Source organism: Sorex araneus, chromosome 1 (assembly GCF_027595985.1).
Source record: "Sorex araneus isolate mSorAra2 chromosome 1, mSorAra2.pri, whole genome shotgun sequence".
Taxonomy (NCBI): domain Eukaryota; kingdom Metazoa; phylum Chordata; class Mammalia; order Eulipotyphla; family Soricidae; genus Sorex; species Sorex araneus.
Window position 1 is genome coordinate 95,449,680 of NC_073302.1, and position 25,886 is coordinate 95,475,565.

A 25,886-nucleotide genomic window follows, 5' to 3' on the forward strand; every position below is an offset into this window, starting at 1 on the left:
GGAGAGAGGTTAAGGCACTTGTCTTGCATGTGGCTGACCCCTGTTTAATCTCCAACACCATATATAGTTCCCTGAACCCTGCCAGGAGTGATCCCTGCACCCAGAGCCAGGACACCCTAAGCACAGCTGGGTGTGGGTAACCTTTCCCCCAACCCCAGCACAAGTCAATCTTTAAATGATGCCTGAGGGTTAAGTGAAAGCAAGGGCAGTTGGGCACAGGAAAGAGGTGAGAATACCCTGACAGAACCATGGTGAGCACATCTATCCTCAAAGCAAGGGACCACATTGATTAGCAGCTGCTCTGTGAGAATTGGGAGACAGATGCCTTATTCTAATTGCAGTTTTAACCTTCCATTCTGCAGTTCCCTGGGGTGGAGGGTGCTGTGAGGTCTCTTTAATGCTCATCATTATCAGTCAAACTCCATTTTGAATACAAAGTAGTATTGTACTTCACAGGAACTCAAAAGACCTGCTAAACTGGCATGGCACAGCCTGAGTGATAGACAAAGGGAAATTTTAATCCTTTGCTATCACTGAGAAACTGAGGAAGCTGGGACTTTGATAGCTGCACTTATTTCATGCCATATCATGAGGAGAGTAAGGAATAATACTTGAACAGCTATTCCTTCCTGACTGCTGTACTCAGTGAGCAAGAAGAAAAGGACCAAGAAAGAAAAAATAAGGAAGGCACAGTAGAAAAAGGAATAAAACACTATCATTCATGTAGAAAACTCACTTCTCAAGCTTCTATAGTACCTCCCTGCCCTGCCATTACAACTACAGAGATACTCAATTATTATTATTTTTTTTTTTGCTTTTGGGGTCACACCTGGCGATGCACAGGGGTTACTCCTGGCTCTGCACTCATAAATTACTCCTGGCAGTGCTCAGGGGACCATATGGGATGCTGGGATTTGAACCCGGGTCGGCCGCGTGCAAGGCAAACGCCCTACCCGCTGTGCTATCACTCCAGCCCCGAGATACTCAGTTATTTTAATGATTCTTTCATATTAAACTCTGTGAGTGCTAGGAAAGAGGGGTGGGCAGATAGGACAGGGCCACAAGCATTCCTTAAGTGAGGGTCACAGCTCAGAGCACCCTCATCTCCCAGTCAGAACCTGCAGGCTCAGCGGGAGACAACTAGCACTCACTCAAATCTTACTGAACAGCTACGGCTACGTAGCATTGACAAATTTGGGTTTTCCCGGAGTCTGTTCAAAAGCTGTAATTTATATCTGGTTATATGTTTACATACAACACACTTTAAGAGAATATAATTTAAGTCTATTATGGGGATTTCCAAGAAAAATGTACCCTTAGAATGGTGGAGAATATGGGCATTCGTGTGAACGGGGCGTTCCTGCCTCATGCCACTTGCAAGCACAGAGGCCTCAGGGGTCAGCGGCGCAAAGCCGCAGGCGAGCTTCCCTGCAAAGAGCGGGCACAGGACAGCTAAGGGAGAAACGGCTCTGGCGGCTCGGAGCGCGCCCTTCCCTCGCACTGCGTCCCGGTCCTCATCTGCAAACTGCTGTTGGGTGCAGGACAGGGCCCTGGGGAGACGGAGCGGTTGGGCCTCAAGCTCAGAGGATCCCCTGCAGGTCCCGGAGTAGCGCGCGGGGCTGGGGCGAGCGCGTGCGTGGACGGGGCGGGGCTTGGGCGGGGCCTGAGGGGCGGGGCCTGCGGTGGCGGGGCGGGGCGGGGCCTGAGGGGCTGGGGCGGGGCCTGCCGAGGCGGGGGCTGCGGGGGACGGGGCCTTCGGGGCGGGCCCGGGAGGGGCGGGGCCTACAGGGGCGGGGCCTTCGGGGCGGGGTCTTCTGGGCGGAGCCTACGGGGAGAGGCGGGGCCTACGGGGGCGGGGCGGGGCGGGCCGAGCGGGGCGGGCCGGGCCGGCTCCCCGGTCCCCGCGCCCCCGCCAGGCCTGAGCCGCGCGCGCCGTCCCGGCGCCTACCCGGCTGTGAGCGGCGCGGCGGCCCCGGAGCGGCGGGCGCGGTGAGTGCGGGCGCGGGGGGACAAAGGCGCGCAGGCCGACTGCGGCTACGGAGTTTGCGGCGCTGCAGCCTGGCCCGGACACGCGAGGGGGGAAGTTCCGCGCGTGCAGTCTAGGATGCGGGGGGAGAGGTGCGGCGGGTGGGCGAACCCCGCAGAGCGGGCGAGGCTGCCTCCACCTTGCAGGCTCGCACACACGACCGCTGGTGCCCGTTTGCACGCACCTACTCCAGCTCTTAGCACTAATGTGCGCCCGGGCAACGTGGTGAGTTCACCTTGGCGAGCAGGCACAGTGCAGCCAGCCCCGCCGGGAAACGGAGCATCTGCCCCTTGGGGTGTGCTGAGAGACGGTCCTCCCGCCCTTAGGAGTGCCTCTCCTGCAGTCCGTGGACGTTCATCTCGAGTTCACGTCAACATAGAGTTTGCTGTTGTTTTAAGTTGTTTTGAAAGAGGGAGCCGAATTAAATGAGGAAAAACTGCCACTCCAGAAAATTAGGTTTGCTTTCCAACATCTCGTGAGGAAGCATTTGATTTTAAAAAGAAGCGGGGGGGGGGGGGATGGGGGCAGGGTAACCCTACTGTGTTCTTATCTCTTGGAGGACGCTGAGACTTAGAAACAACCACTGCTGGTGGGAAACGCCTGCTTTTCGGGATTGTGTCTGAGTGTCCCTGGGTCAGAACCACCTTCGCTGGGCATGAGGGAAGGAGCTGAATTCATAGTTGAAGATAGCTGTGAGCAAAAGTCACAAGTCAGCATTTTAGAATCCCGTGTGTTCATGACAGTATTTAAAGGACTATATCTGTGTCCAGAAGTCTCTTAGATACAGACTGAATATGTGAGAGGGAACCCAGAAAATTCCCCCAAAGCCACCTTATTTACTTGAAAAGTGAGTACTCCCCTAACGACACCACCTATGTTTGAATAAAACGTTTCATATATATATTTATTCCTCTTAATTAAAGCCAAAACATAGCTTGTCGTACTTACTTGTGCCCAAAGGAAACATTTTTCAAGGTAACTAATATGGATCTCATTTTTTGTAACACTGACAGTCTATTCAGGTAGATGACCCTGCCTGCATATTTGTTGTAGTGTTAAGTGCCAAACTGCCCATTAGTGGATCTGAGAACATAACTGGCCTGACCTGCAGTGTTTAATAGTCTCTGTTGATGCGCATATCTTCGAGACTCCTTTAATTTAATACCCCAGCATTATTTGTGCATAACTCACTGATTCTGGGGGATTCGTTTCTCATGGTCTCACCATGGAAAGTTTTAGACTTTCTTCATGCTCTGCTGCACAGTTGACCCCTGGCAAACTAAAGTCAATTTGCCGGAGCTCTCATAGAGAAGTTAAACTGGACCACAAGATTATGTCTAGTGTAGCTGGACTTCTACATTCCCTGCATTCTCCACCCCCTTGACAAGACTATATCATTCTGAAAACATTATGTGATTAGGTCTGACTTGCCTTCACAGGTTCTGAGGAGGAAGCTGTGGCTGCAGACCACTTGACAGAGTCTCGTTTTAGGTGTTTGCGATTAGGATTAGTATAGTTTCACTGTCCAATATCCCTGACCACAGATTCCACGGAAAACCTTTGTCATGCTTCCAAATGATAGCCAAAACTTTCCATCTTGCCCATTTCCCCACGGGTTCTTTGTCATGACTATTTGACATGGTCACAGGAATTCAGAGTGTACAATAGAGACTGTATGTGGTAAGGATTAGGTTTTCCCACCCAACTTTTATTAACTTGAGGCGTTAAATTGTTCTCCCAAACTCTTGCCCTTCTGAAAAGATTTGCTTTGCTGAACTTCTGAAGATTTTGTGCCAGATGAGGAGAGAGCTCCCCAGCAGCCAGTTCACATACATGTGACTCTCACTCTCACTGATAACAGGCACTGTCCCCCCAAGTTATTAGGTGACTTACAAAGTGGCAGTGTTTTTATAAAGTTTAAGTATTTTTAGACAATGGCTAGTGGGGCAGTGGCTCATCTTCAGTGATGGAATAACAATGAGTTACCCCCTAGTGAGTCAGATATAAAGTTAGAAATATAATACATTTTCCATATTAAAAGTCATGCTGAAAAAATATTTACTTAGCTGAATTTTCCATCCCGCTTTGCCATTTAAGTGAAGCATAAAATACTTAATTGTGAACTGTAAAAGGTAATTATGTATCTGAGGAATCTGTATATCCTTAAGGCTGATTCCTAGAAATGGGAAGTATAGACCTGAACTTTCTTCATACAGATTTCTAGACACAGTGAAGATACTCTTTAGAATTTGTCTTCTTCCTTCCTTCCCTCCTTCCCTCCTTCCTTCCTTCCTTCCTTCCTTCCTTCCTTCCTTCCTTCCTTCCTTCCTTCCTTCCTTCCTTCCTTCCTTCCTATCTTTCTTCCTTCCTTCCTTTCTTTCTTTCTTCCTTTTTTTCCTTCTTCCTTTCTTTCTTTCTTCCTTTCTTTCCTTCTTTCTTTCTTTCTTTCTTTCTTTCTTTCTTTCTTTCTTTCTTTCTTTCTTTCTTTCTCTCTCTTCAAGGTGTGTTTGGCAAATAGCTCTTTGGGGTAAATGATTTATTTGTAAAGGCAGGAGAAAACTTAAAGTTATGTGACCCATCAAGTTACCTTTCCAGTAATGAGATCATTAATGTTTTTCTTTCATCTGTTTATGTTCTAGAGCTTTAATGTGTTAGTAGATTTAAATGGATGCAGAGCAGAGTTCCTTCAAGTTTATAAAATTGTAAATGGTAATTAGTTATCTCCCAGGGAATTATTCCATGATAAGGTGAATTGGGAAATGAATACAAAACCACTGGCTTTATTTGAAGCCAGCGGTGTGTTATTAATGAGGAGAGAGTGTGGGGACACTGGACGGGGGTTGCTGTGCCTCAGGAACTGCTTCCCGGTGCCTTTCTGAGCACAGTTACTCACAGCTGCCTAATCCCGCCTTGGATGCCTCCCTCTGCTGGAGGTGGAGAGGGGAAACCCAGACACCAGGAGATGGAGTAGCATGATCAATTCTTTTTTTACTTTCCCCCTTATCCTCCCACCACAATTTACTGACTCAAAACTCCTGGTTAGAAACCGATGGTTGTGGACACTGTAAACAGCTTAGTGCCTGCCCTGCACTTCTGTGACCTTGGAAAATTATAAAGTCAGACAATACCAGAGCTTAGATACTAGTTGAAGAGGTCATCCATTCACATCACTATTTGAAACTATTTGTAAAGCACCCTAGCCACACCTTTGACTAAAGGAGGAGGCTGTTTATGAAACTTCATCATCATCATCATCATCATCATCATCATCATCATCATCATCATCCCATTCATCGTCAGTTTTCTTGAGCGGTCTCAGTAACGTCTCCATTCATTCTAGCCCTGAGATTTTAGCAGCCTCTCTTTACTCGTCCTTCCCAACGGTGCTGCATTGGAGGCTCTTTCAGGGTCAGGGGAATGAGACGCATCATTGTTACTGGTTTTGGCACATGAATACACCACGGAGCTTGACAGGCTCTCCAATGATATGAAACTTATTACTTAAATATGGAATACAGTTTAATCCTCTTGGAGGCTTAGAAATGTGTTTAAATTCCCAAATTCTGATTGGATGTTTGAAAACTGAATCAATTTGAAATCATTTTACTTACATTTATGTCTTTTTAATTCTTTTATAATTTTTGGTGGGTGTGGTTTTGGGTTTTTAATTTAATTAGTTTATTTGTTATTTTGTTGTTGCCATTTGGATGGGGTGGGGTTGAAGTTTAAATCCAGCAGTGCTCAGGGTTTCCTCCTGGCTCTGAGCTCAGGGATCACTCCTGGTGGTGCTCCAGAAACCATATGTAGTGTTGGGATTGTACTAGGGTCAGCTGTATGCACGGCATGTGCCCTACCCACTGTACCATCTCTCTAACTCCTGACCTGCATTTGCTTTTAAAAATCTGCATGTAAACTTAAGTTTGTTTAAAATACAGTTTTATAACTCTGAAAGGTTTTTAATGAAAACACAATATGGTCAAGGGAATAGAGGGTTCATATGGGCGTAAGGCATTTGTCTTGCACACAGTTAACCCAGATTCGATCCCCAGCACCACATATGGAACACCCACTAGGCATAATCCCTAAGTGCAGAGTCAGGAATAAGCCTGAGCACTGCTGAGTGTGACTCAGAAACAACACAAAAGGCAACCTGGTTAGAATAAGGTCTGCCATGCAATTAATGAACTGAGTTTAAGTGATAATACGTGGAATTTTAAAGCAGTGTTCAAGCTAATAGAATAAGTATTGGCTTACTTCTCTTACTAATCTGATGTATCTGGAAAGTTTATTTCTAAGATACTCTCTTAGAACAAAAGTATGCAGTAATATTCTACAGAACTTCTTTAACATTCCCTAACAACATTCTGTGATTTGTGAGTAGCCTGTAATTTGCATGTGATTTGGCATAGTGATCTGTCATTTTGTTGAAGAACAAATGATCCCTCCTGCTGAAAGACGGGGTTGGTGCCAGAGCTGTCCACTACATGCTCACAGCAGGACCACTCCATTTCTCCATGCCCACCTGCTTTCACTAACTGGAAAGCACTAGAAACCACTTCTAAAAGTGGTTTCTTCTTGAAAGACACTGGGAAAAAGAAAAGTTGTAGAGGCATTATGAAATGAAGCATGCTTCAGGACCTTTGGAAGTGTTTTGTAAATTACTCTACAGGCAAATCACTTGGAAACATTTGAATCTGTTTCACCCAAAAGGGGGCTAAGTCATTAACCGCGGTTCCTCGGTGGATGTTTTATCGTGTGGGACTGGCCTCGGACTCTTCTCTGATAGCCTTGCCAGTGAAGTGTTCCAATGTTTGAATAAATGGATGAAGCTAAAACTATGCTGCCAGAACATTTTTGGCATAGTAGATCATTTAAGGACTGGAGTGATAGCACAGCGGGTAGGGCTTTTGCCTTGCATGTGGCTGACCCGGGTTTGATTCCTCTGTCCCTCTCAGAGAGCCTGGCAAGCTACCAAGAGTATTCCACCCACATGGTAGAGCCTGGCAAGCTCCCCATGGTGTATTTGATATGCCAAAAACAGTAACAAGTCTCACAATGGAGACGTTACTGGTGCCCCCTCAAGTAAATTGATGAACAATAGGAAAACAGTGATACAGTTGTTTGAGCACATTGAAAATTGTTTCCACAACTGAAGATGGCACATATTATAACACTGTCTCGTCTCACCTTCCCCACACCCAAGAACAGTATTCTGAAATTAATTTAGTTCCTGGTCCTGTTTAGCTTATGCATCTGTTACTTAGTGTTAGCAGACATTATTGTTTTCCATATTAGTCAGAAGATAGAGAGTAAGACCTAAGCTCAACAAGCACATGCAGAGGTCTGGACACTTATGCACACACCTTGTGGTCTCTAGGGATTTAGAAAAATAATTAGAGGTATTTACTCCTCCACCATTGGGCCCAGATTTGAAAAGATGAGGAAAAAAATCCTTTCAACATATCAAAAAGACCTGAACAATTGGATTTTCCAGGGACTTACTTATTTTTTTTTCACATTCCTGTTTTCAGCAGAAATGGAATCAAAGAGAAAGAGTGAAGCAGAAGGATCCCAGAGGTATTGGGAAAAAGCTGTTAGGGTATGATCTGGGGCATATGGACTGGCATGACCAGCTGAAATCACTCATGTTAATGAAATCATCCATAAAAGAAAGCAAAGGGCACCCAGAACTGCCTGTGTACTCATAAAAGAAAGAGGGAGTGAAAACGCCTTCCTGAGTCTGGATGTGTTCTGCCAGCCTTGTGACATTGACCTTCCCTGTTCTTCTTTTGTCCTGCTTGATGAGTGAGTCAGCAGCTTCTCTTGAACAGAAAATTCTGAGCCAGGCAGTGACAGCTAACATGAACTGATTGATCCAGATCTTTAAACAAATCTTGTGTGGTGAAATCTAAACTCCTTCATCAAATCTATACCACCTTTCATACTCCAGCTCTTACCTGCTGTTGCCACCTCTTCATCTGTCTTGTTCTTTGAGAATTAAGCAGAATTTCTGAAGTGCTGTATCCTCACTGCGTGACCCTTCCTTCTGTAGTCTGTTATCTAAACTTTGGTTCAATTTCAGAACCCATGTCAGAGGGCGAGAGAGATAGCACAGTGGTTAAGACACTTGTCTTGCACACAGCTAACCCCAAGTCAGTCCTTGGTACCACATATGGTCCTCCAAGCCCCACCAGAAGTAATTCTTGAGTACAGAGCCAGGAGTAAGACCTGAGCACTGCTGGGTGTGTCCCTAAAACCAAAACCCATCTCAAGGGCACTACCAGATGATCTCACTCATCTGTGAAATATAAAGAAACAAAACAAGAGAATGTTATCAAACCCCTGGCCTAAATTGTAAAACAAGCAGACAGGGGCGGGGAGTAGGGAGAAAAAAGTAGGGTACAATTGACATAAGGACAAATTGTAGAAGGTCTTAGGTGTGGTAAATTTGCATATCAAATCTATAAATATTCACAGTGCTGTAACCATGTCTACAATACAATAAAAAGTTTAATTTAAAAAAAAAAACCTCTCTACATCATCCCTGCCTTTATTTCCACAAGAGAATTTCCTGCCTTTCCTCATAGCAGCCACACAATCCACGCACATCTTTGTCATCAGCACTCAACCTATGTCATTCAATTGTTTTGTTTTGTTTTGTTTTTTTGGTCACACCCGGCAATGTTCAGGGGTTTTTCCTGGGTTTGCACTAAGGAATCACTCCTGGAGGTGCTCAGGGGACCATATGGGATGCTGGGAATCAAATCCAGGTTGGCCAAGTGCAAGGTAAACACCCTACTCCACTACCCGCTGTGCTATCTCTCCAGCAACCTATGTCATTCAAAAGAAATACTTTTGAGCCACACTGTTGATTCATTCACTTACTCTTCTTTTGAAGGAAACATTCATTTATTACTGTATTCTAGCACAGGCCTAGATTCAATGCATCTAGACCAGCTGAGAATAGCTTAGTAAGAAGCTGACCGGGTTACAATGTGAACAATTCAATGCAGCGTTGAAGTGTTTCATCTTTAACAAAGATACTGGTAGATTAAAGTAAAATCTAAAGAAAGTAGAAATGTAATGAATTTTAGAGGTCTTGATATCCTGGAACTGAACCTGTAATAGTTAAAATTGCTCTCACGTTGGTCAGGGGTGTGACTCAGCAGGAGAGCATTTGCTTGCAAGTGTGAGGCCTTGGGTTCAATTCTCAGCACTACATTTTTTTTTAATAAAGAAAGAAAGGTTTTTCTTAGATTAAAAGGAAAGGAAAAATATTTTAAATCTCATATCTTCTTGTGAATGGAGTCTCCATGTCAAAACTTTCACGGCCATTGGATTCCCATTGAGTGTGACCCTATGAACCATCTGGCCTAGGTAGGCTCCGTAAACTGCTCGATTTAAATCTGCTCTCTACACAGCACTTTGCCATTTTCCGAGTAATGCTATAGTGAGAGTGAGAGGGAAAGGACAGAAAGGCAGGGAGCCTGAGAGACATCAGAAAGGTTTAAAATCAATCACAAAGTATGCTTAAACTTGCAAGTAAACTGGCTGCAATGAAGTAGTTCGTGTGGGGATGAATGACCCTCTGCATTCTTCTTGAGCCTCGGGACAGGGCATTTCAAGCTCAGATGGGAATGAGCGTCCAGTGTCACTGGGGAACCCGACCACAAGAATGCTCCAGGCCAATTGCATTACTCTGAATTCCTCTCCCCAGCATGAGGGCTCTGAGACACGGGGACAGTGAGACATGCCTCTCAACCTTTTCATGCTCAACCCCTTGCCCTTCTGATCTCCTTGTTTCTGTTTCACAGAGATGCTCACCATGACAGGCATTCAAGTGCTCCTCTGCCTCTGCCTCCTCCTCTATGCTGCTGGGCAGGTGAGACCCTACAGTGCCCACTGGAAACCCACCTGGCCAGCCTACCGACTCCCTGTAGTCTTGCCCCAGTCCACCCTTAACTTAGCCAAGCCTGACTTTGGGGCCAGAGCCAAGCTGGAGGTGACATCCTCCTGTGGACCACAGTGTCACAAAGGAACCCCACTGCCTACCTACGAAGAGGTCAAGCAGTACCTGGCTTATGAAACCCTGTATGCCAATGGCAGCCGCACTGAGACACAGGTGGGCATTTACATCCTCAGCAGTGGGGGGACCGAGTCTGCTGGGAAATCACGGAGAAAGCGGCAAATTTATGGCTATGATGGCAGGTTTAGCATTTTTGGGAAAGATTTCCTGCTCAACTACCCATTCTCAACCTCAGTGAAGTTGTCCACTGGCTGCACGGGCACACTGGTGTCAGAGAAGCATGTTCTCACTGCTGCTCATTGCATCCACGATGGGAAAACCTACGTGAAGGGCACCCAGAAACTTCGAGTGGGCTTTCTGAAGCCTAAATTTAAAGACAGTGCTCAGGACACCAACAGTTCCAGCCCAGCTGTGCCCGACAAGATGAGGTTCCAGTGGATCCGGGTAAAGCGCACACATGTGCCCAAGGGCTGGATCAAGGGCAATGCCAATGACATTGGCATGGATTATGATTATGCCCTCCTGGAACTCAAGAAGCCCCACAAGAGAAAGTTCATGAAGATCGGGGTGAGCCCTCCTGCCAAACAGCTCCCAGGGGGCAGGATCCATTTCTCTGGTTATGACAACGACCGTCCAGGCAATTTGGTGTATCGCTTCTGTGATGTCAAAGAAGAGACATATGACCTGCTGTACCAGCAGTGTGATGCCCAGCCTGGGGCCAGTGGCTCAGGGGTGTATGTGAGGATGTGGAGGAGACAGCAGCAGAAGTGGGAACGCAAAATTATTGGCATCTTTTCAGGGCACCAGTGGGTAGACATGAATGGTTCTCCACAGGATTTTAATGTTGCTGTTCGAATCACCCCTCTCAAATATGCCCAGATTTGCTACTGGATTAAAGGAAACTACCAAGATTGTAGGGAGGGGTGACACTGTATTCCCTCCTAACTGCACTTACTGGTTTTCATGTAACGGTTTTAGGAGAAACCAAATTTGGTTATTGGGGTGTGTGTGTGTGTGTGTGTGTGTGTGTGTCTGTGTGTCTGTGTGTGTGTGTCTGTGTGTCTTCATGTGTTTATCTGTGTGTGGTCATATCTTGCACCTAATTTTTTTACTACGAGATGACTGGTCTTATTATTTGAAAACTGGCTTGTGTATCATATCATTTAAGCAGTTTGGTGGCAGAATTTTGCATAGAAATAAACATACTGATGTTTGGGGCAATAGGGAATATTAATGATTAAGTTAATCCTTCACCTTTTGAGAACTTCGGTTCTGATTTTATCTGAATTTTTTCAAAGATTTCTATTAAAAACGTGGCATAGAGGAGATATCTGTTCTTATTGTCTCTGTGCATGTTTTCTCCTGAGAGTCATCTTCTTTCTTAATGAGTGCCTGGTCGTTACTGGTTCTAAGCAGTGGCCCTCCCCACCACATACAGACCTTAGGGACTTTCACAAGCTCCCTTCAGCAGGAAGTTTTTTATATTTTTGGTTTGGGGACAATTGCACAGTGGTGATATAATTTGTTGACTCTGTGGCATGCATATTAAACATAACATATTAAAGAGTAATATAAATACACAGTATGGCAGTGTCCCAAGTAGCTTTCTGTTTTGAAATTGTTTCTCTCTGAAGATTGGTACTCTGCTTATGCTGGAGAGCTTGCATGCAACACTGCAAACTTTACAGTCACATGAGAGTCATCAAGATCGTTGATGGCAGACCTTCCATCAGAATCTCAGGATCTCACATTCTTGAACTAGCAGTTTTTCAGAAGACAATGATCAGAGCCTAATTATAATAGGCTTCTCAGCTAACAGTTATGGTCACATTAAAAACAATCATAGCATTTTACTCCTGGAGTGTAGCACATCTCATGTTTTATCATTTGGATGGAGTAATTTAAAATGAATTAAATTCCAGAGAACAATGGATGCTTTGCTGGGCAGATGTCACAGCAGAATACCCACTTGTTTGGAGCCTGGCACAGTCACACAGACTAATCAGAAATATTCTGCTGCAGTTTTCCATGTGCTTTCAAGGGAGCTGTGTACTTTTTGGATTTGAAAACTTATTTTCTTACTTATTTTATAGTAAAATTTTTAGAAGATTCACTAACAAAAATTGGTATGGCTTTGTTTTGTCCCAGCAGCTCTAAGAGTGCCTTCTTAAGTGGCATGCTCTCGCCTGCCAGCATGTAGTCGGGAGCAATAATAAAAAAGAAATCGGGGAAGGGAAAATGGATCAGGAATCTGCACTTTAATCAATGCCTTTACAAAAGCTTTATCATTGTAATTACCCCAACTGAAAAGAAAAATCTTACTTTTTAAGTTTTAATTTTGTGGCTCTCAGCCTGGTACTTCCTCCTATGAGGACTGAATGGCAGATGTTTGCCAAGCTTGCTCCTGGACGCTTGGCACCTTCGTGGTGTCTGCACCTGAGGTTAGTCAGATGACACTGAGGTGTAACCTCCAGGTGGCTTCTAGCCTGTGATTCTGTGACCTTTTGGAAAGGATGATCTTGAAAAGGCACGCAAGGAATGTACACTCTAATGCTTCCTTCTGATCACATAAGTTCTTCATGAGAGCGATGCATGGCTCCTGTGCTTTTGTGCAATTTGCTTTGGAATCCAATAGGAATCTCTTCTGATGAAGAAGAGAAGTTGCGGTTGCAGTTCTGAAGTCACCAGAACTGACTTTTAAAACAAACACTCCTTTTGTGAAGTACCTTAGTTCCTGATTTTAATGTTTCATTACTGGAAACTTGAAACTTTCTTCAACAAGTGTATGCAATGACACAAAGTGAAAATAATGCAAATGTTTATTTCACAAGCAGATATAATTGAGCAAATAATACCCACATGTTACATACAGCATAACTCATGGAATTCTAAAAACTGAAAAAACAATTTAATACGTTCATATTTTCCATGATAATAAAAGGAAGCATGGCTTAAACTTGTAGAAGTTAAAATAAAAAGAAAACTCCTGTGATGTTAATACAATTGGTACTTCACATGAATTAGTTATACATTGTCAGGATATGCACTTTACCCTCAGCAACATGGGTTTGAATCTCCCAGGTTCATATCTAGATTTTTTTTCAATAAATATAGTTGACTATTACCTGATTCTGCATTCATGCTCCCAATCAACTGCAGATGTAGAAACTAGTTACAGAGGGCCGGCTCCTTCCCCATCTCCTCCCCCACAGGACTCCAGTATCCTTCTCTTAGTACCAATACAGTGAGGTAACAGCTGACAAAATTAATATACTAAAATCTGTGCATCTACACACAATGAAGTAGAATAAAAATTTAAAAGATTATCCCTTTCAAAAAGTGTCCCCAAACATCAGATATCTAGGAATCAACAAGGGCTGTGAAAGACTTATTACAGTGAGAATTTTAAATCACTGCTAAGAGAAATAGAAAAAAACCAGGAAATTAAAGACATTCCATGTTCATGGATTGGAAGAATCAACACTGTCAAAATGATCATCCTACCCAAAGTATTACATAGAAGTAACGCAATACTCATTAAAATGTTATTGATGCTTTTCAAAGACAGATTCTGGTTGTTACCCTTTTGGGCATCATAAGTGGGTTGAAAGTGAGTTGGCTGGCTCTGTCTACTGACCTGTGAAAGCACAAGCTCTGAAGGCCGCCAGGGCCATTATTCAGTACAGTGTCTAACTGCGACCCCATGGGGGTCTTCAGTTCAGAACCTGTGGGAGATGACAGTCTGCCCTGGAATAACATAACGCCCACCTGTCTAATTGGAAAGGAAGTGACAGCCTCAGGTGTCTTCAAAACTTGGGCTACCCTCCATATTAATAGCACTGTAAACCGCAGAATCTTAATTTAGAAAAATGGTTTTAACTGGATGAGCACTCCGGCCAATTATGTGTGAACTGTGTATATAAAGAAGAAAAAAAGCCAAGTGGCAGAGAGCCTAATGCCAACACCGCACTAGCCTATTTTCATATCTCTGCTTTGCCCCAGTTTTGTTCAGATCTACTCTTTTCCTTAACCCTTGTCACCAATCTCCTCAGAGATGCTTGGAAGTTGCCTCCATCAATTGATTCCTAATAGATATATTTGGTAGAGCTATCATTTGATTTATCATCCAAAATTAGAAGCTGAAGAGATAATACAGTGGGTAGGGCACTTGCCCTGCACCTGTCTGACCTGGGTTAAATTCCTGGCACTGCATTGGAACACCTCCAGGAATGATCTCTGAGCACAGTGCAAGGAGTACACCCTAAGCATCATAGGTGTGGCACCCAAACCAAAACAAGATGAAAAGTTCATTTTTGTTTATGGGCAACACCCAGCTTTTCTAGGGATCACTCGTGGAGGGTTTCAGGGGACCAGTGCAGTGCTAGGAGTTGAACCAGGGTTGTCGATATGCCAAACAAGTGCATTGTTCCCTGGTTTATTTCATTCTACTCAAAAGGCTGGATCAGCAAAAATTGGATCAATCCTGGGAAAATCAACATGTTGCCTTAGAGTGTTGAATCCTTCCCAGGGTCGTATAATCCATAAATTGACCCCACCTTGACCCCCCCTCCCTTGGTGAGCGGCTGCTCTTGTCTCCTCTCCTCTTTACGTTTGGCTGCAGACCATATGAGAAAGGCTTTTTACACAGCCTTCCAGTGGGGCTGGGTGGCACACTTATGACAGATGAACCCTACGTCTGTTTCAGTCTGGTGTTTCCTTGGAGAAAGGCAGTGGAAACAAGGCTGAAGCAGGGCAGATGGGGTGATGAGGGAAGGGGGTGACCCTGGAGCTGGCAGACTATCTGTCACGGCCCCACATAACGGTTTTTCAATTTTTCAATTTTATTTTCATAAAGTTTTTCACAATAATTTATTACATTCAATATCTCAACATCAATCCCACCACCATTACACCTTCCCACCACCATTATTTCGAATTTTCTCACCACCACCCAAGTCTGCCCCATAGGCAGATGTATTGCTTATTACAAATAGTATGAGATACTCCTGTAGTTCTAAAAGTTTATATATTAAGGATCCAGAGACATTTCTGCAGTGTGCTGCTCTCTTCTGAGATTCATTTGTGAGTCTCTGAATCATGGCCATTAATATGCTTAAATGACACCCAGAGGCAGTTCGTGGACATGACTGCCAGGAATTGGAAGGATGGGGAGATGGGGGGAAGAGTCCATTCCGGACTCCAAAAGCCTGGAGTTCTCAGTCACTAGTCCCGCATACCTGGGTTTTTCAGCGGGTTCATTCTCATGCGTGGGAAGCTCCAGAGGAGCCTGTGAAGGTCAGCTGTGAGGATGGCAGCAATTGGGTTCTGGAGGTTTGTGGCTGCCTGGGTTCATTTGGGGCAGGTGGAGGGACACACCGGCCCCCCTCTGAGGTCCCTGGGTGAAATCAGCCTGGCATGGAATGGGGACACATCCCACCATAATTTAAGGGCTCCACAAAAATGTTTTGATTTATTTCAAAATCACTTGTCACTTGTATCACTTGTCATCCCGTTGATCTTCGATTTGCTCGAGCGAGCACCAGGAATATCTCCATTCGTCCCTGTCATGTGCTAGTGTAGCCCAATGATATCTGCTTGCTCCAGGAACAGGAAAAGCCTCAAATCGTTCATTCAGGATTTTGATGAAGTCTGACCATCTTGTTGGTGATCGGCCACGCAGTCTTTTGACGTCTGTGGAATCCAGTCGGTAACAGCTCTAGTCCAGCTGTCGTCTCTGAATTGCATTACATGTCCGGCCCATCTGATTTTTGATGCATTGGCAAACAAGACAACATCCCTGATTCTTGATCGTCGATGGAGGTCGGGACTCTGGTTCCTTCTCTCACTTGAGTGAAATGTGATAATCCTAGCATGGCTCTTTTGATTCCTCTTTGGGATACCTGAATATCGTTCTCATCCTGTTTGCGTAGGGCCGAGGTCACTGAGGCATATGTTAGTGCAAGAAGAATGGATGAGTCGAAAAGATGTGCCTGGAGCTGGAGGTTCTTCGTCCTCTTAACCACTTCTTCAATACTCTTGAAGGCGTTCCAAGCTGCTCTCTTCCTCCTGTGCAGTTCTGGTACCAAGTCATTCATCATGTTGAGTTCTCCACCCAGGTACACATAGCTGATGCATTTGGAGATGTTCATTCCATTGAGAGCAAATGGAACGTCAGGAACTAGTTCATTTTTCATAAACATCGTTTTGCTGAGATTCAGCTGCAGTCCAACCTTTCCACACTTGCGGTCAAAGTCAGCCAGCATTTGGACCGCTTGGCTAATGTTTTGTGTTATGAGAACGATGTCATCAGTGAAGCAGAGGTGGTGAAGTTTCTGACCATCTATCTTCACTCCCATTCCTTCCCATTCCTGTCGTCGTATGATGTTCTTGAGGGTGGCACTGAAGAGTTTCGGTGAAATGGTATCACCCTGCAAACCCCTCTCTTTACGTCAATGATCACTTCCTTGTAGAATGGTGAGATCCTGGTGGTGAATCTGTAATACAGCTCGTGAAGGATCCTGATGTATTGAGTTTGAACGCTCTGTTTGGCTAGGGCTTCGATGACCACTTTAGTCTCAACAGAATCAAAGGCCTTCTTTAAATCGATGAACGTTAGACAGAGCGGCATCTTTAACTCTCACGAAACTTCAATGAGTTTGGTCACTGTGTGGATATGGATATTTCAGAATAGCTGTCTTAATATCAATTCAATCATAAGGCACAATTTTTATTATTTTTAAATTGAGGAAATATTCTGGGTTGCACAAATGTGTAGACACAGCTCTGGGATGATCTTGGTTTACATTTCTTCGAATGCTAAATGGAAAATGGGTTTAAGGGATGGAAAAATGAATAATCCAAATGAAAAGTGAACATGACTTTGATTTCACAGGTACAGTATACTGAGGAGTTCTTCTATTTGGAATTGATTAACTGTTTGGAAATAGAATAGACTATAGTGGAGAAAGAAGAATCAAAGCAACTTTAAATTGGGGGAGGCTGAGTGATCGTACAATAGGTGAAGCATTAGCCTTGTACTCAGCTGACCTGGGCTTAATCCCCAGTGATCCATGTCATTCCCCAAGCCCTCCAGGAGTGATTCTTGAGCACAAAGTCAGGAGCAAGCCCTGAGCACCACTAGGAGTGATACAAAAAACAGACCAAAAAATTAGATTTGGGGCTGGAGCATCCTACAAATTCAAAGTGCCATTTACTAAGGCAAGTATGACTTAGCAAGAGGAAAGAGAATTTGAATGAGGCATGAAGAAATAAAATAAAGTCTTCTTGTATTGGTTACAGTAGATTTGAATTGTCTGTTAATCACCCAAGCAGAAATGTTTTGAAAGTACTTCAGTTGTTAAAGAAGGTTCCACTTGTGGAGCACAGTAGGAACATCTATTTGGATTTAAGTATTGTTTAGAGCTACAGCCTGAATGTAATAGCCACTGAGGAGATAAATGAGGCTTGGTTGGGTTTAAAGGAGAGATAAGCTGTAAAGAGAAGCAACCAGAGAGGTTAGAGAACAGGTGGGGAAAGTGAGGCCTCCTGGAGGCCAAAAGAAAAAAAAATTGAAGCCAGGACCAGGGCAGTCTTGTCTACATAAAGCTGGGCAAAGGTGGAAGGGTGGGGAGGGAGGGAGGGAGGGAGAGAGGGAGGGAGGGAGGGAGGGAGGGAGGGAGGGAGGGAGGGAGGGAGGGAGGGAGGGATGGTAAGTGTAGGCGGGTGGGTGGCTCTGAAGCGGAAACAGAGCAAGTGGTCTGAGGGGAGAGCCCAGGGGAACAGCAGCTTCACCTCATCATCTGCTGCTAGACTACTCAGGTCTTTTGCCAAGGTCTTCCCAGGCTCAGCTTCCCTTGGTTCCTGTTTCCTTCCCTTGTGAGGATCTCTGCTTGGCACTTTACACTCACATTAAGTCCTCTAAATTTATTCCTTTTATCTAGAATATAACTTCCTGAAGTCAGGAGTTTTGTCTGCCAAGTCCTCACCCTTAGATACCTGACAAGTAGGTTCTCACTACATGATTTGCATCTGAATGAGAAAAGGAATGAGCCCCCACCCCAGTAGCACTCATAATCTACAGCAGCCACTGAGAATTACATGAGCATTCCAGAATAAAAGTCTTGGGATGTTCTTGTTTCTTCTCTTCTAGCTTGTTTCATGTTGCTGTTATTTTATGTCTGTCTCTTCTAAAAATATATGAGCCTTCAAAAAACAGGAATGACACACCCTCAAATATATGATCATCTAATCTTTGATAAGGGAGCAAGAAATGTGAAGTGGAGCAAAGAAAGCCTCTTTAACAAATGGTGCTGGCGAAACTGGACAGCTACATGCAAAGAAATGTGCTCAGACCTCTATCTAACACCATGCACAAAGTCAGACCAAAATGAATTAGAGACTTTAACATCAGACCAGAATCCATCAGGTACATTGAAGACAAGCTCGGCAAAACCCTCGACAACATTGAAGCTAAAGAAATCTTTAAAGGTATTTACTATAGCCAAAATCTGGAAAAAAACAGAGTGCCCAATAACAGATGACTGGTTAAAGAAACTTTGGTATATCTACACTATGGAATACTATGCAGCTGTTAGAAAAGATGAAGTCATGAAATTTGCATATAAGTGGATCAACATGGTAAGTATCATGTTAAGTGAAATGAGTCAGAAAGAGAGACAGACATAGAAAGATTGCACTCATCTGTGGAATATAAAATTACAGAGTGGGAGACTAACACCCAAGAGTAGTAGAGATAAGGGTCAGGAGGTCTGCTCCACAGCTTGGAAACTGGCTTCACATGCTGGGGGAAAAGACAGCTGAGATAGAAAAGGGAACTTCAAGTGAAGGATGTTGGGAGGACCCATTTGGGTTGAAAGTTGCATGCCGAAAGCAGACTAGAGACCGAGCATGGTGGCCACTCAATACCTCTATTGCAAACTACAACACCCAAAAGGAAAGAGAACAAGGGGGAATGCCCTGCCACAGAGGCAGGGTGGGGTGGTGGGGGATGGGGTGGGGGTTGTGGGAGGGATACTGGGATCATTGGTGGAGGAGAATGGGCACTGGTGGAGGGATGGGTAAACAATCACTGTATGACTGAAATGCAAACACGGAAGTTCATAAGCTTTTAACTGTTCCTCACAGTGATTCACTAATAAAAAAATTTTTTAAAAAGAAATGAAACTGCACATTTAGATATTACCTCACACTTATTAGAATGGCTTTGTCAAATAAGGGGTACAAGTATTGCCAAGGAAGTGGGGAAAGGGAAGCTTTTTGCACTGTTTATGGGAATGTAAATTGGTGCAGCTTCTATAAAAAAATAACATTCAGATTTGTCAAAAACTTAGACTAAAACTATCATATGATTCAGCAATTTTACTTCTAAGTATCTATATCCAAAGAAAACTAAAAAAATTCAAAGAGATATCTATACTTGCATGCTTATTGTAATATTATTGTCAATAATGAAAAATTTTTAAAAAACAACCTGAGTTTTTATTGGCTAATGAGTGGATATGGATGTGGAATATAAATGCAACTGATCATTATTCAGTCATGATAAAGAGAAAATTCTGCCACAAATAATAATAAGATTGGATCTTAAGGGCACTATAAGATATAAGAAGACAAATATTATTTAATGCAACTTATATATCAAAGCCTTATTTTTAGTCAAGCAAATAGAAACAAAATATAAAACATAACTCCCAGGATTGGGAGAGTAGAGAAAAAGTATTAGGTAAAGAGTACAAATTTATAGCTATGAAATTTAAAAGCTCAGAGGATCACATGAAAAGCATGGTAACTATGTTTGATAGCACTGTGAGTATGTCTGATTTTTTTCCCCTGGAAAAACAGCTATTTTCACCAAAATTCAAAGAAGGGATAAAATAGGTGAGGTGGAGAATGTATTAATTAACCAGATGGGGTAGTTCTTTTTTTTACAATATATTTGTGTATTGTACGATCATGCAACACACATACAACACACAAAAATCATACGTGATGTACAATTTTTTCAAATATACCACAACAAAAATGAATTTTGAAAATAAAGATAAAAAACAAAACATATCTAGAAAGCCAAGCTCTTTCTTCATTTGTTGTTTTAACAGATAGAGTTATCCATGCTGTCTCAGGAGGTAGGGTTTTCAAACTAGAAGTGAAGTGGCTTCCAAATATGGGCCATGGAATATTTAAACTTCCCATGCTTGACTTTTCATAGAATAAATAATAGAGAAAGTCAAAACTATTCCCACCACCCCTGAACCACTAAGTCACATGAGTGGTAATGTTCAGATTTTAGAATATGTATGGCGTGTGATATGAAGACTTGGAGAAGAGAATCAGGCAAGCATCTGGAAGACCACTTTAGGGAAGAGCTTAAGTCACCAAGAAATCTCATCAGTAAGGAGAAAGATTTTTTATCTGTAGTCATGTTTTAATCAATTCATGTTAGACTCTACACATTGCTGACTCATCTTTTCTGGACAGTCTCTACTGCACTCTCCAGTTTTTTTTTTAATTAAATCATTAAATCACCATGAGATGCACAGTTACAAAGCTGTTCATGATCCGGTTTCAGTCATACAATGTTCCACCTCCCAGTTCTCCACCAGTGTACATTTCCCACCATCAGTGTCCCCAGTTTCCCCCTGCCACCCCCTCCCCAGTCTGCTTCTACGGCAAGCACACTCTGTCCCCTCTCTCCTTCTCTCTCTGTCTCTCTCTGTCTCTGTCTCTCTCTGTCTCTGTCTCTCTGTCTCTCTGTCTGTCTGTCTGTCTGTCTGTCTGTCTCTCTCTCTCTCTCTCCTCCCTTTATGGCATTGTGGTTTGCGATACAGATACTGAGAGCGGATCATGTTTGGTCCTTTTCCTACTTTGAGCATGCAGTTCTTATCCAGAGCGATCATTTCCAGCTATCATTATCATAGTTGTCTTCTCTATCCCAAGTGTTTTCGTTCTTTCTCCCCCTAGCACTTGAAGCAAGCTTCCAAACACGGACCAGTCCTCCAGGCTCATGTTTCTATTGCCCTTGGGTGTTAGTCTCATACTATGTTTTTCCCACCAAGTCTCCAATTTTATTTTATTTTTAATGTACCTTTAGTTGGGTTTTCTTGACCCTAGAGCTCTGTAACTACTTTAGATAACATTTCTTGTAGATGCCAGTTTAAAAAGTTTTTGCTTTTGAAATATCAATTTGTTTAGAGAGATTAGAAATTTTCTAAGAGGCTGACTGGAACTTTTGACTCAGAATTCTATATTTATATTCAAGTGGCCTCTATTTCTAGCTCATATATTTTTCCATGTTCTAGATGTAGGATGATGAAGAAGGCTTGTCCAGTGGACTGAAACTAACCAAACTTTCTTTCATTGAGTGTATCACTATTCCACTCTCCTGTTTGTCACTGGCCTGTAGATTTTATAGCTGGTGAAAATCCTCCAAGAATTAATCAGTTGCCTAGTAAGTTTGTTTTTATTTTATTTTATTTGGTTTCAGATCCACCCACCTGGGATACTCAGGAGTTACTTTTGACTCTGTACTCGGAATTACTCCTTGGAAGTGTTCAGGGAACCATATTGAATGCTGGGGATTGAACCCAGGTCAGCTGCATGCAAAGCAAGTGACCACCCACTGTACTTACTAAGTCTCTTCCCTTATAAGTTTGATCTTAAAATGAGTTTACATTGACTCAAGTACCATGAAATTCATTCATGAAACTGAGAAGTATCTATCAAGAATCTATTTTGTACCACACTTTTATAAGTGCTTCACATATACAAATTCATTTACTTCTGGATGGAGAGATGGTACAGGGGTAAGGTACTTGCCTTGTATGCAAGTAGAAAATCAAGACCCTGACTTGCTCTTTGGCAGTATGTCTGACCCCCCTAGTACCTCCACGAGTGACCCTTGTGCATAAAGCCAACAGCAAAACCTAATCAACTGCTGGTTGTGGCCCAGCCTCCTCTCCTTCAAACAAGAAAATTAATTTATTCTGCCTGTAAAACTACAATATAGAAATGTTCTTTCTCTACATTTCAGAGACTAGGAAAACAAGGCACTTACAAATTAACTTGACAAAAGTGTACAACTAAAATTCAGATTCTAATCCTAGAGGTCTACCTTCAATGTCTGTGTTCTTGTTCTACTGCTGAGTAGCAAGGTGAGTGCAGTGGATGTACTGAGAGTACAGCAACTGACCACATTAATGTCCTGGTTGGTATTTTAGAAGAGACCGAACAGAAAAAGATATGTTTGGTGCTTGAAGAAGAACTAACTTAGTCCCTGTAAGCAATTGTTTAGCACACACTGACTTGTCTGGAAAGAAGATGCACTTAAAGACAATGCTGCTTCCTTCCAGCTAAGTTGGGCAGTCCCCACACCAGTACTCAGCCATGGCAAGAAGCCTAGCTCCACAACTCCACAAGTTAGCAGCCACATACTGGTGCAGGGTTCTCCTAATTTCACACTACTCACAGTAGAAACACAGCAACAGGGAAGAAGTGAAGAAGCCCACAAAATTCACTAAGCAAAATCAAGGACACATAGGACTTACACAGCACCAACCAGCAAATCTTCAAAGACTTGAATGATACTATTGTGAGGATGTTTAGTGAGATCAAACAATACCACAAGTAGTCAACAAAGCCAGCAGTGCAGACAAAAGAATGAGTACCAAAATGAGTGTTTTCACTCAGTGTGATTCAAAACAATAGAAGTTCTGCACAGCATATTAACAACAGTTGAGCAAAAGATCAAGGAGCTCCAAGATGAGATAAAGAAAACTGCTAAAAAAAAAAAAGCAGAAGGTGGGAAATAGCCTGAAAAGAAATGAACAGCATACCAGATAGCTATGCGAAGAGCTCAAGAAGAACAATTTCAGAACCATCATGGTCGCTGAAACAAGAAGGCAAATTGGAGTAGACGTGAGGATTACAGGCATGGAGATCCGAAAGGCCAGGGGGGTCCCAGCGAAAATGGGCCCAGTTGGCTAAACACCAGGCACATTTGCAACTCAAAATGCAAAATTCTGAAGATAGAAAGAGAATATTGAAAGCAGCAAGATTAGAAAAAAAAAACTTACAAATAAAAGAGATCCCATAAGATTCACAGCAGATCTGTAAATTGGGACTCTACAAGCCAGAAGGGAATGAAGGGACATGACACAAAAACTTGACAAAATGAAGACCTCCCTAAGAGTACTCTGTCCAGCTAGTTCATCACTCAGATCTGAAGGAATTGACACAAGGCCTCAGGGACAGGCCACAGCCTATGCCTCACTGTAGGCATTATATTGGATGGTTTTGGTTTCTTTATTTACATAGGTTAATATCATCTAGCAATCAATCATCCCAAATTGACTTATTGATTTATTTTCTGATAATTGCATTTGCCATCCTCTCAATTTGCTTGGAGCAAGTAATATGAAATAAATTTGCCAGAACTCAGCCTTGAAGCCAGTCTTACAAAGCATTGAAGGATCTTCTTTAAAGGACAGAACAAACTTCTCAGCATGTGGGACTGAGTACGCCCTTATCCATGAGGCTTCTGTTAAATTAACAAAGATACGTTTGCTCCTAACTTGCTAAGGAATTTTATGCATCTTTCAAGAGTGAATTATTGTTTCCTTTACATTGAATGTGCTATATCTGATTAGCCTTTCTAATATTCCCTTTCTTAGGATAAAATACTTTGTACTTTTATAGGCCTACTCATTTTTCCACTTTAAATTTTCTTAATTCTATTCACAGACAAAATTTTACAGTTGTAGGCTTTACCTATTGTGGGTTTGCACAACTCAATGACACAATACAATACATGAGAAATGAGACCACGGGGCTGCGGTGGGCACAGGCAGGACGAGGGGGGGCTGCGTTCCATGGACCGGGTGTGGCCTCACCAAAAACCAGGACAATGGGCGAAGGACAGGCAACGGGGTGGACTCCCCAGCGTCGTCCAATCTCTCCCTTTACGGCGCAGTCATAGTCGTCATTACGGCCATAGTCTCGGTCATCAGAGTTCCATCCTAGTCTCCTCAAGAACCCCAGAGTCTCCAAAGTCTCAGTTCTGTCCTCGTCTCCTTGTTGTCTTCTTCTCGTTGCCATGCTCTCTGTCTATCTCTTCCTTTGTGTTCTGCTCCTGTGTGTGCCGTTGTGTTCTTCTCTTTCTGTCTCTCTCGTCTCTGTCTGACTCCATCTCTGTCGTCTTTCCTCTGGTCTCCGTTTCCAGTCTGTCTCTCCCTTCCAGTCTCGGTAGTCTGTCCTTTTCTAACCTCCGTCTTCCATGTCTAACCTTGGTGTTGTGCTCTTCAGCTCTTCTGTCTTCTGTTCGGGCCGTCGTGCTGTGCCTCATTCTCTCTGTCTCCTGCTCTCTAGTCTCCTACCATTGTTTTCTTCCATCTCTGGCCCCTTTTTCTGATCTCGTGACCTCGTAAGCTTTCTCAGCTTCTGACCCTGGCGACCACAGTGGCCTTGTAGAACTTGTAACCTCGTAGCCTTTTATCCATCTGACTTTTACTCCTCCTCACCATCTCACCTTGCCAGCCCCTTACATCCTTGTTTGTATAGAAATCATGTAAGGTGGGGATACAAAAGAGAGATAAGGCCACTCCTCCAGGAGATTAACTCAAGGACAAAATCTCATCTAAGGAGATTACTCCAGATTAATAGGCGATCCACTCAAGGGTGGGATTCCACTCAGGGTGTGTTGCTTTCTTTTTTTCTCAGCTAGTAATCCACTTAAATAGTCATAGTAAATTTCTAATAGATTCTAGCAATGTCATTTTGTATGAACACAGTAAGAGATATATCAAGCTTAAAGTTTGGTTCTTCTTGAGGACATCTCACTATATATTCCAGACCACAGTCCTTAGCCAGGTTAGTCTTCCTAACCCCAGCAGGGTTCTTATTCAGTTACCTCTTTTGGGTCATGGCAGAGTTTGCCCATGACCATGCTCTTAACTTATAGTTTAGTATTATGGTGCTTGGCATGGCCCATTTCGATGCCAGGGTAGCTCACGGCTAGCCCTGGGTCCATCATTCCCTCATTGGTACCCTGCTCTTGGCGTGCTAGGAACTAAGGGCAACTGAGGCTTAAGTCAAGTAAATATGACAGATATCCAGGAGTAAATATTATTTGGAGTCAATTAACTCTCAAGTTACATAGAATAGCATCAGTCGTCTTCCTGTGTCTATACAAAAAGGGCATTGCTAAATAAACCACACAAATGACATAAAGGAAAGAGAAAAGCAATATTAAGATTGTTAGCTGTGCCTCAGTTGCTCTGTTGTGGGAGTGGCTCAACAGAGCTTAAGCTCCCTGTGGGAGCAGCAAAGACAGTCCAGTGTGATCCAACAACCTATTTTACATAACCTCTGTATTAGCGAAGAATTTTTAAAAATAGTTTTAATAAGAGGAACAACAGGAAGAGGCTTATTCCCACGAGAACAAGTACAAAACAAAAGTTAATGCATTGCATTTACATTTTACATGCCAGAGTTGAGAACTTATCTATGAAAATGAGAGCTGGCATTATATTATATTTAGGGAATGATTTTAGTTTCTTTCCTTAAGTTTGTTAACAGGCTAGGCTAGGGTGATAGGGAGGAGAACTGAGTGGAGCAAGGTCACACTGGTTGTGGGATTTTTGTTGCAACATTGTAAGCCGGAAATAACTGTATTGTGAATAACTTTGTAAATCACAATGATTTGATAAACACAAATTTAAAAATAAATTAAAGTAAATTAAAAATGGGCTGGAGCAATAGCACAGCAGTTGGGCTTTTGCCTTTCACTCGGCCAACCCGTGTTCGATTCCTCCGCCCCTC

The 25,886-nt window shown here is 43.2% G+C and overlaps 1 protein-coding gene across 1 annotated transcript; it reads left to right on the plus strand.

Moving 5' to 3' along the window:
- The first annotated feature begins 1,865 nt into the window (after positions 1-1,865).
- Positions 1,866-13,137, plus strand: PRSS23 (serine protease 23). The gene is made up of 2 exons (XM_055143288.1): positions 1,866-1,989; positions 9,841-13,137. The coding sequence occupies exon 2, from the start codon at positions 9,843-9,845 to the stop codon at positions 10,977-10,979; it is 1,137 nt and encodes a 378-aa protein (XP_054999263.1). The 5' UTR covers positions 1,866-1,989; positions 9,841-9,842; the 3' UTR covers positions 10,980-13,137.
- Positions 13,138-25,886: the final 12,749 nt, after the last annotated feature.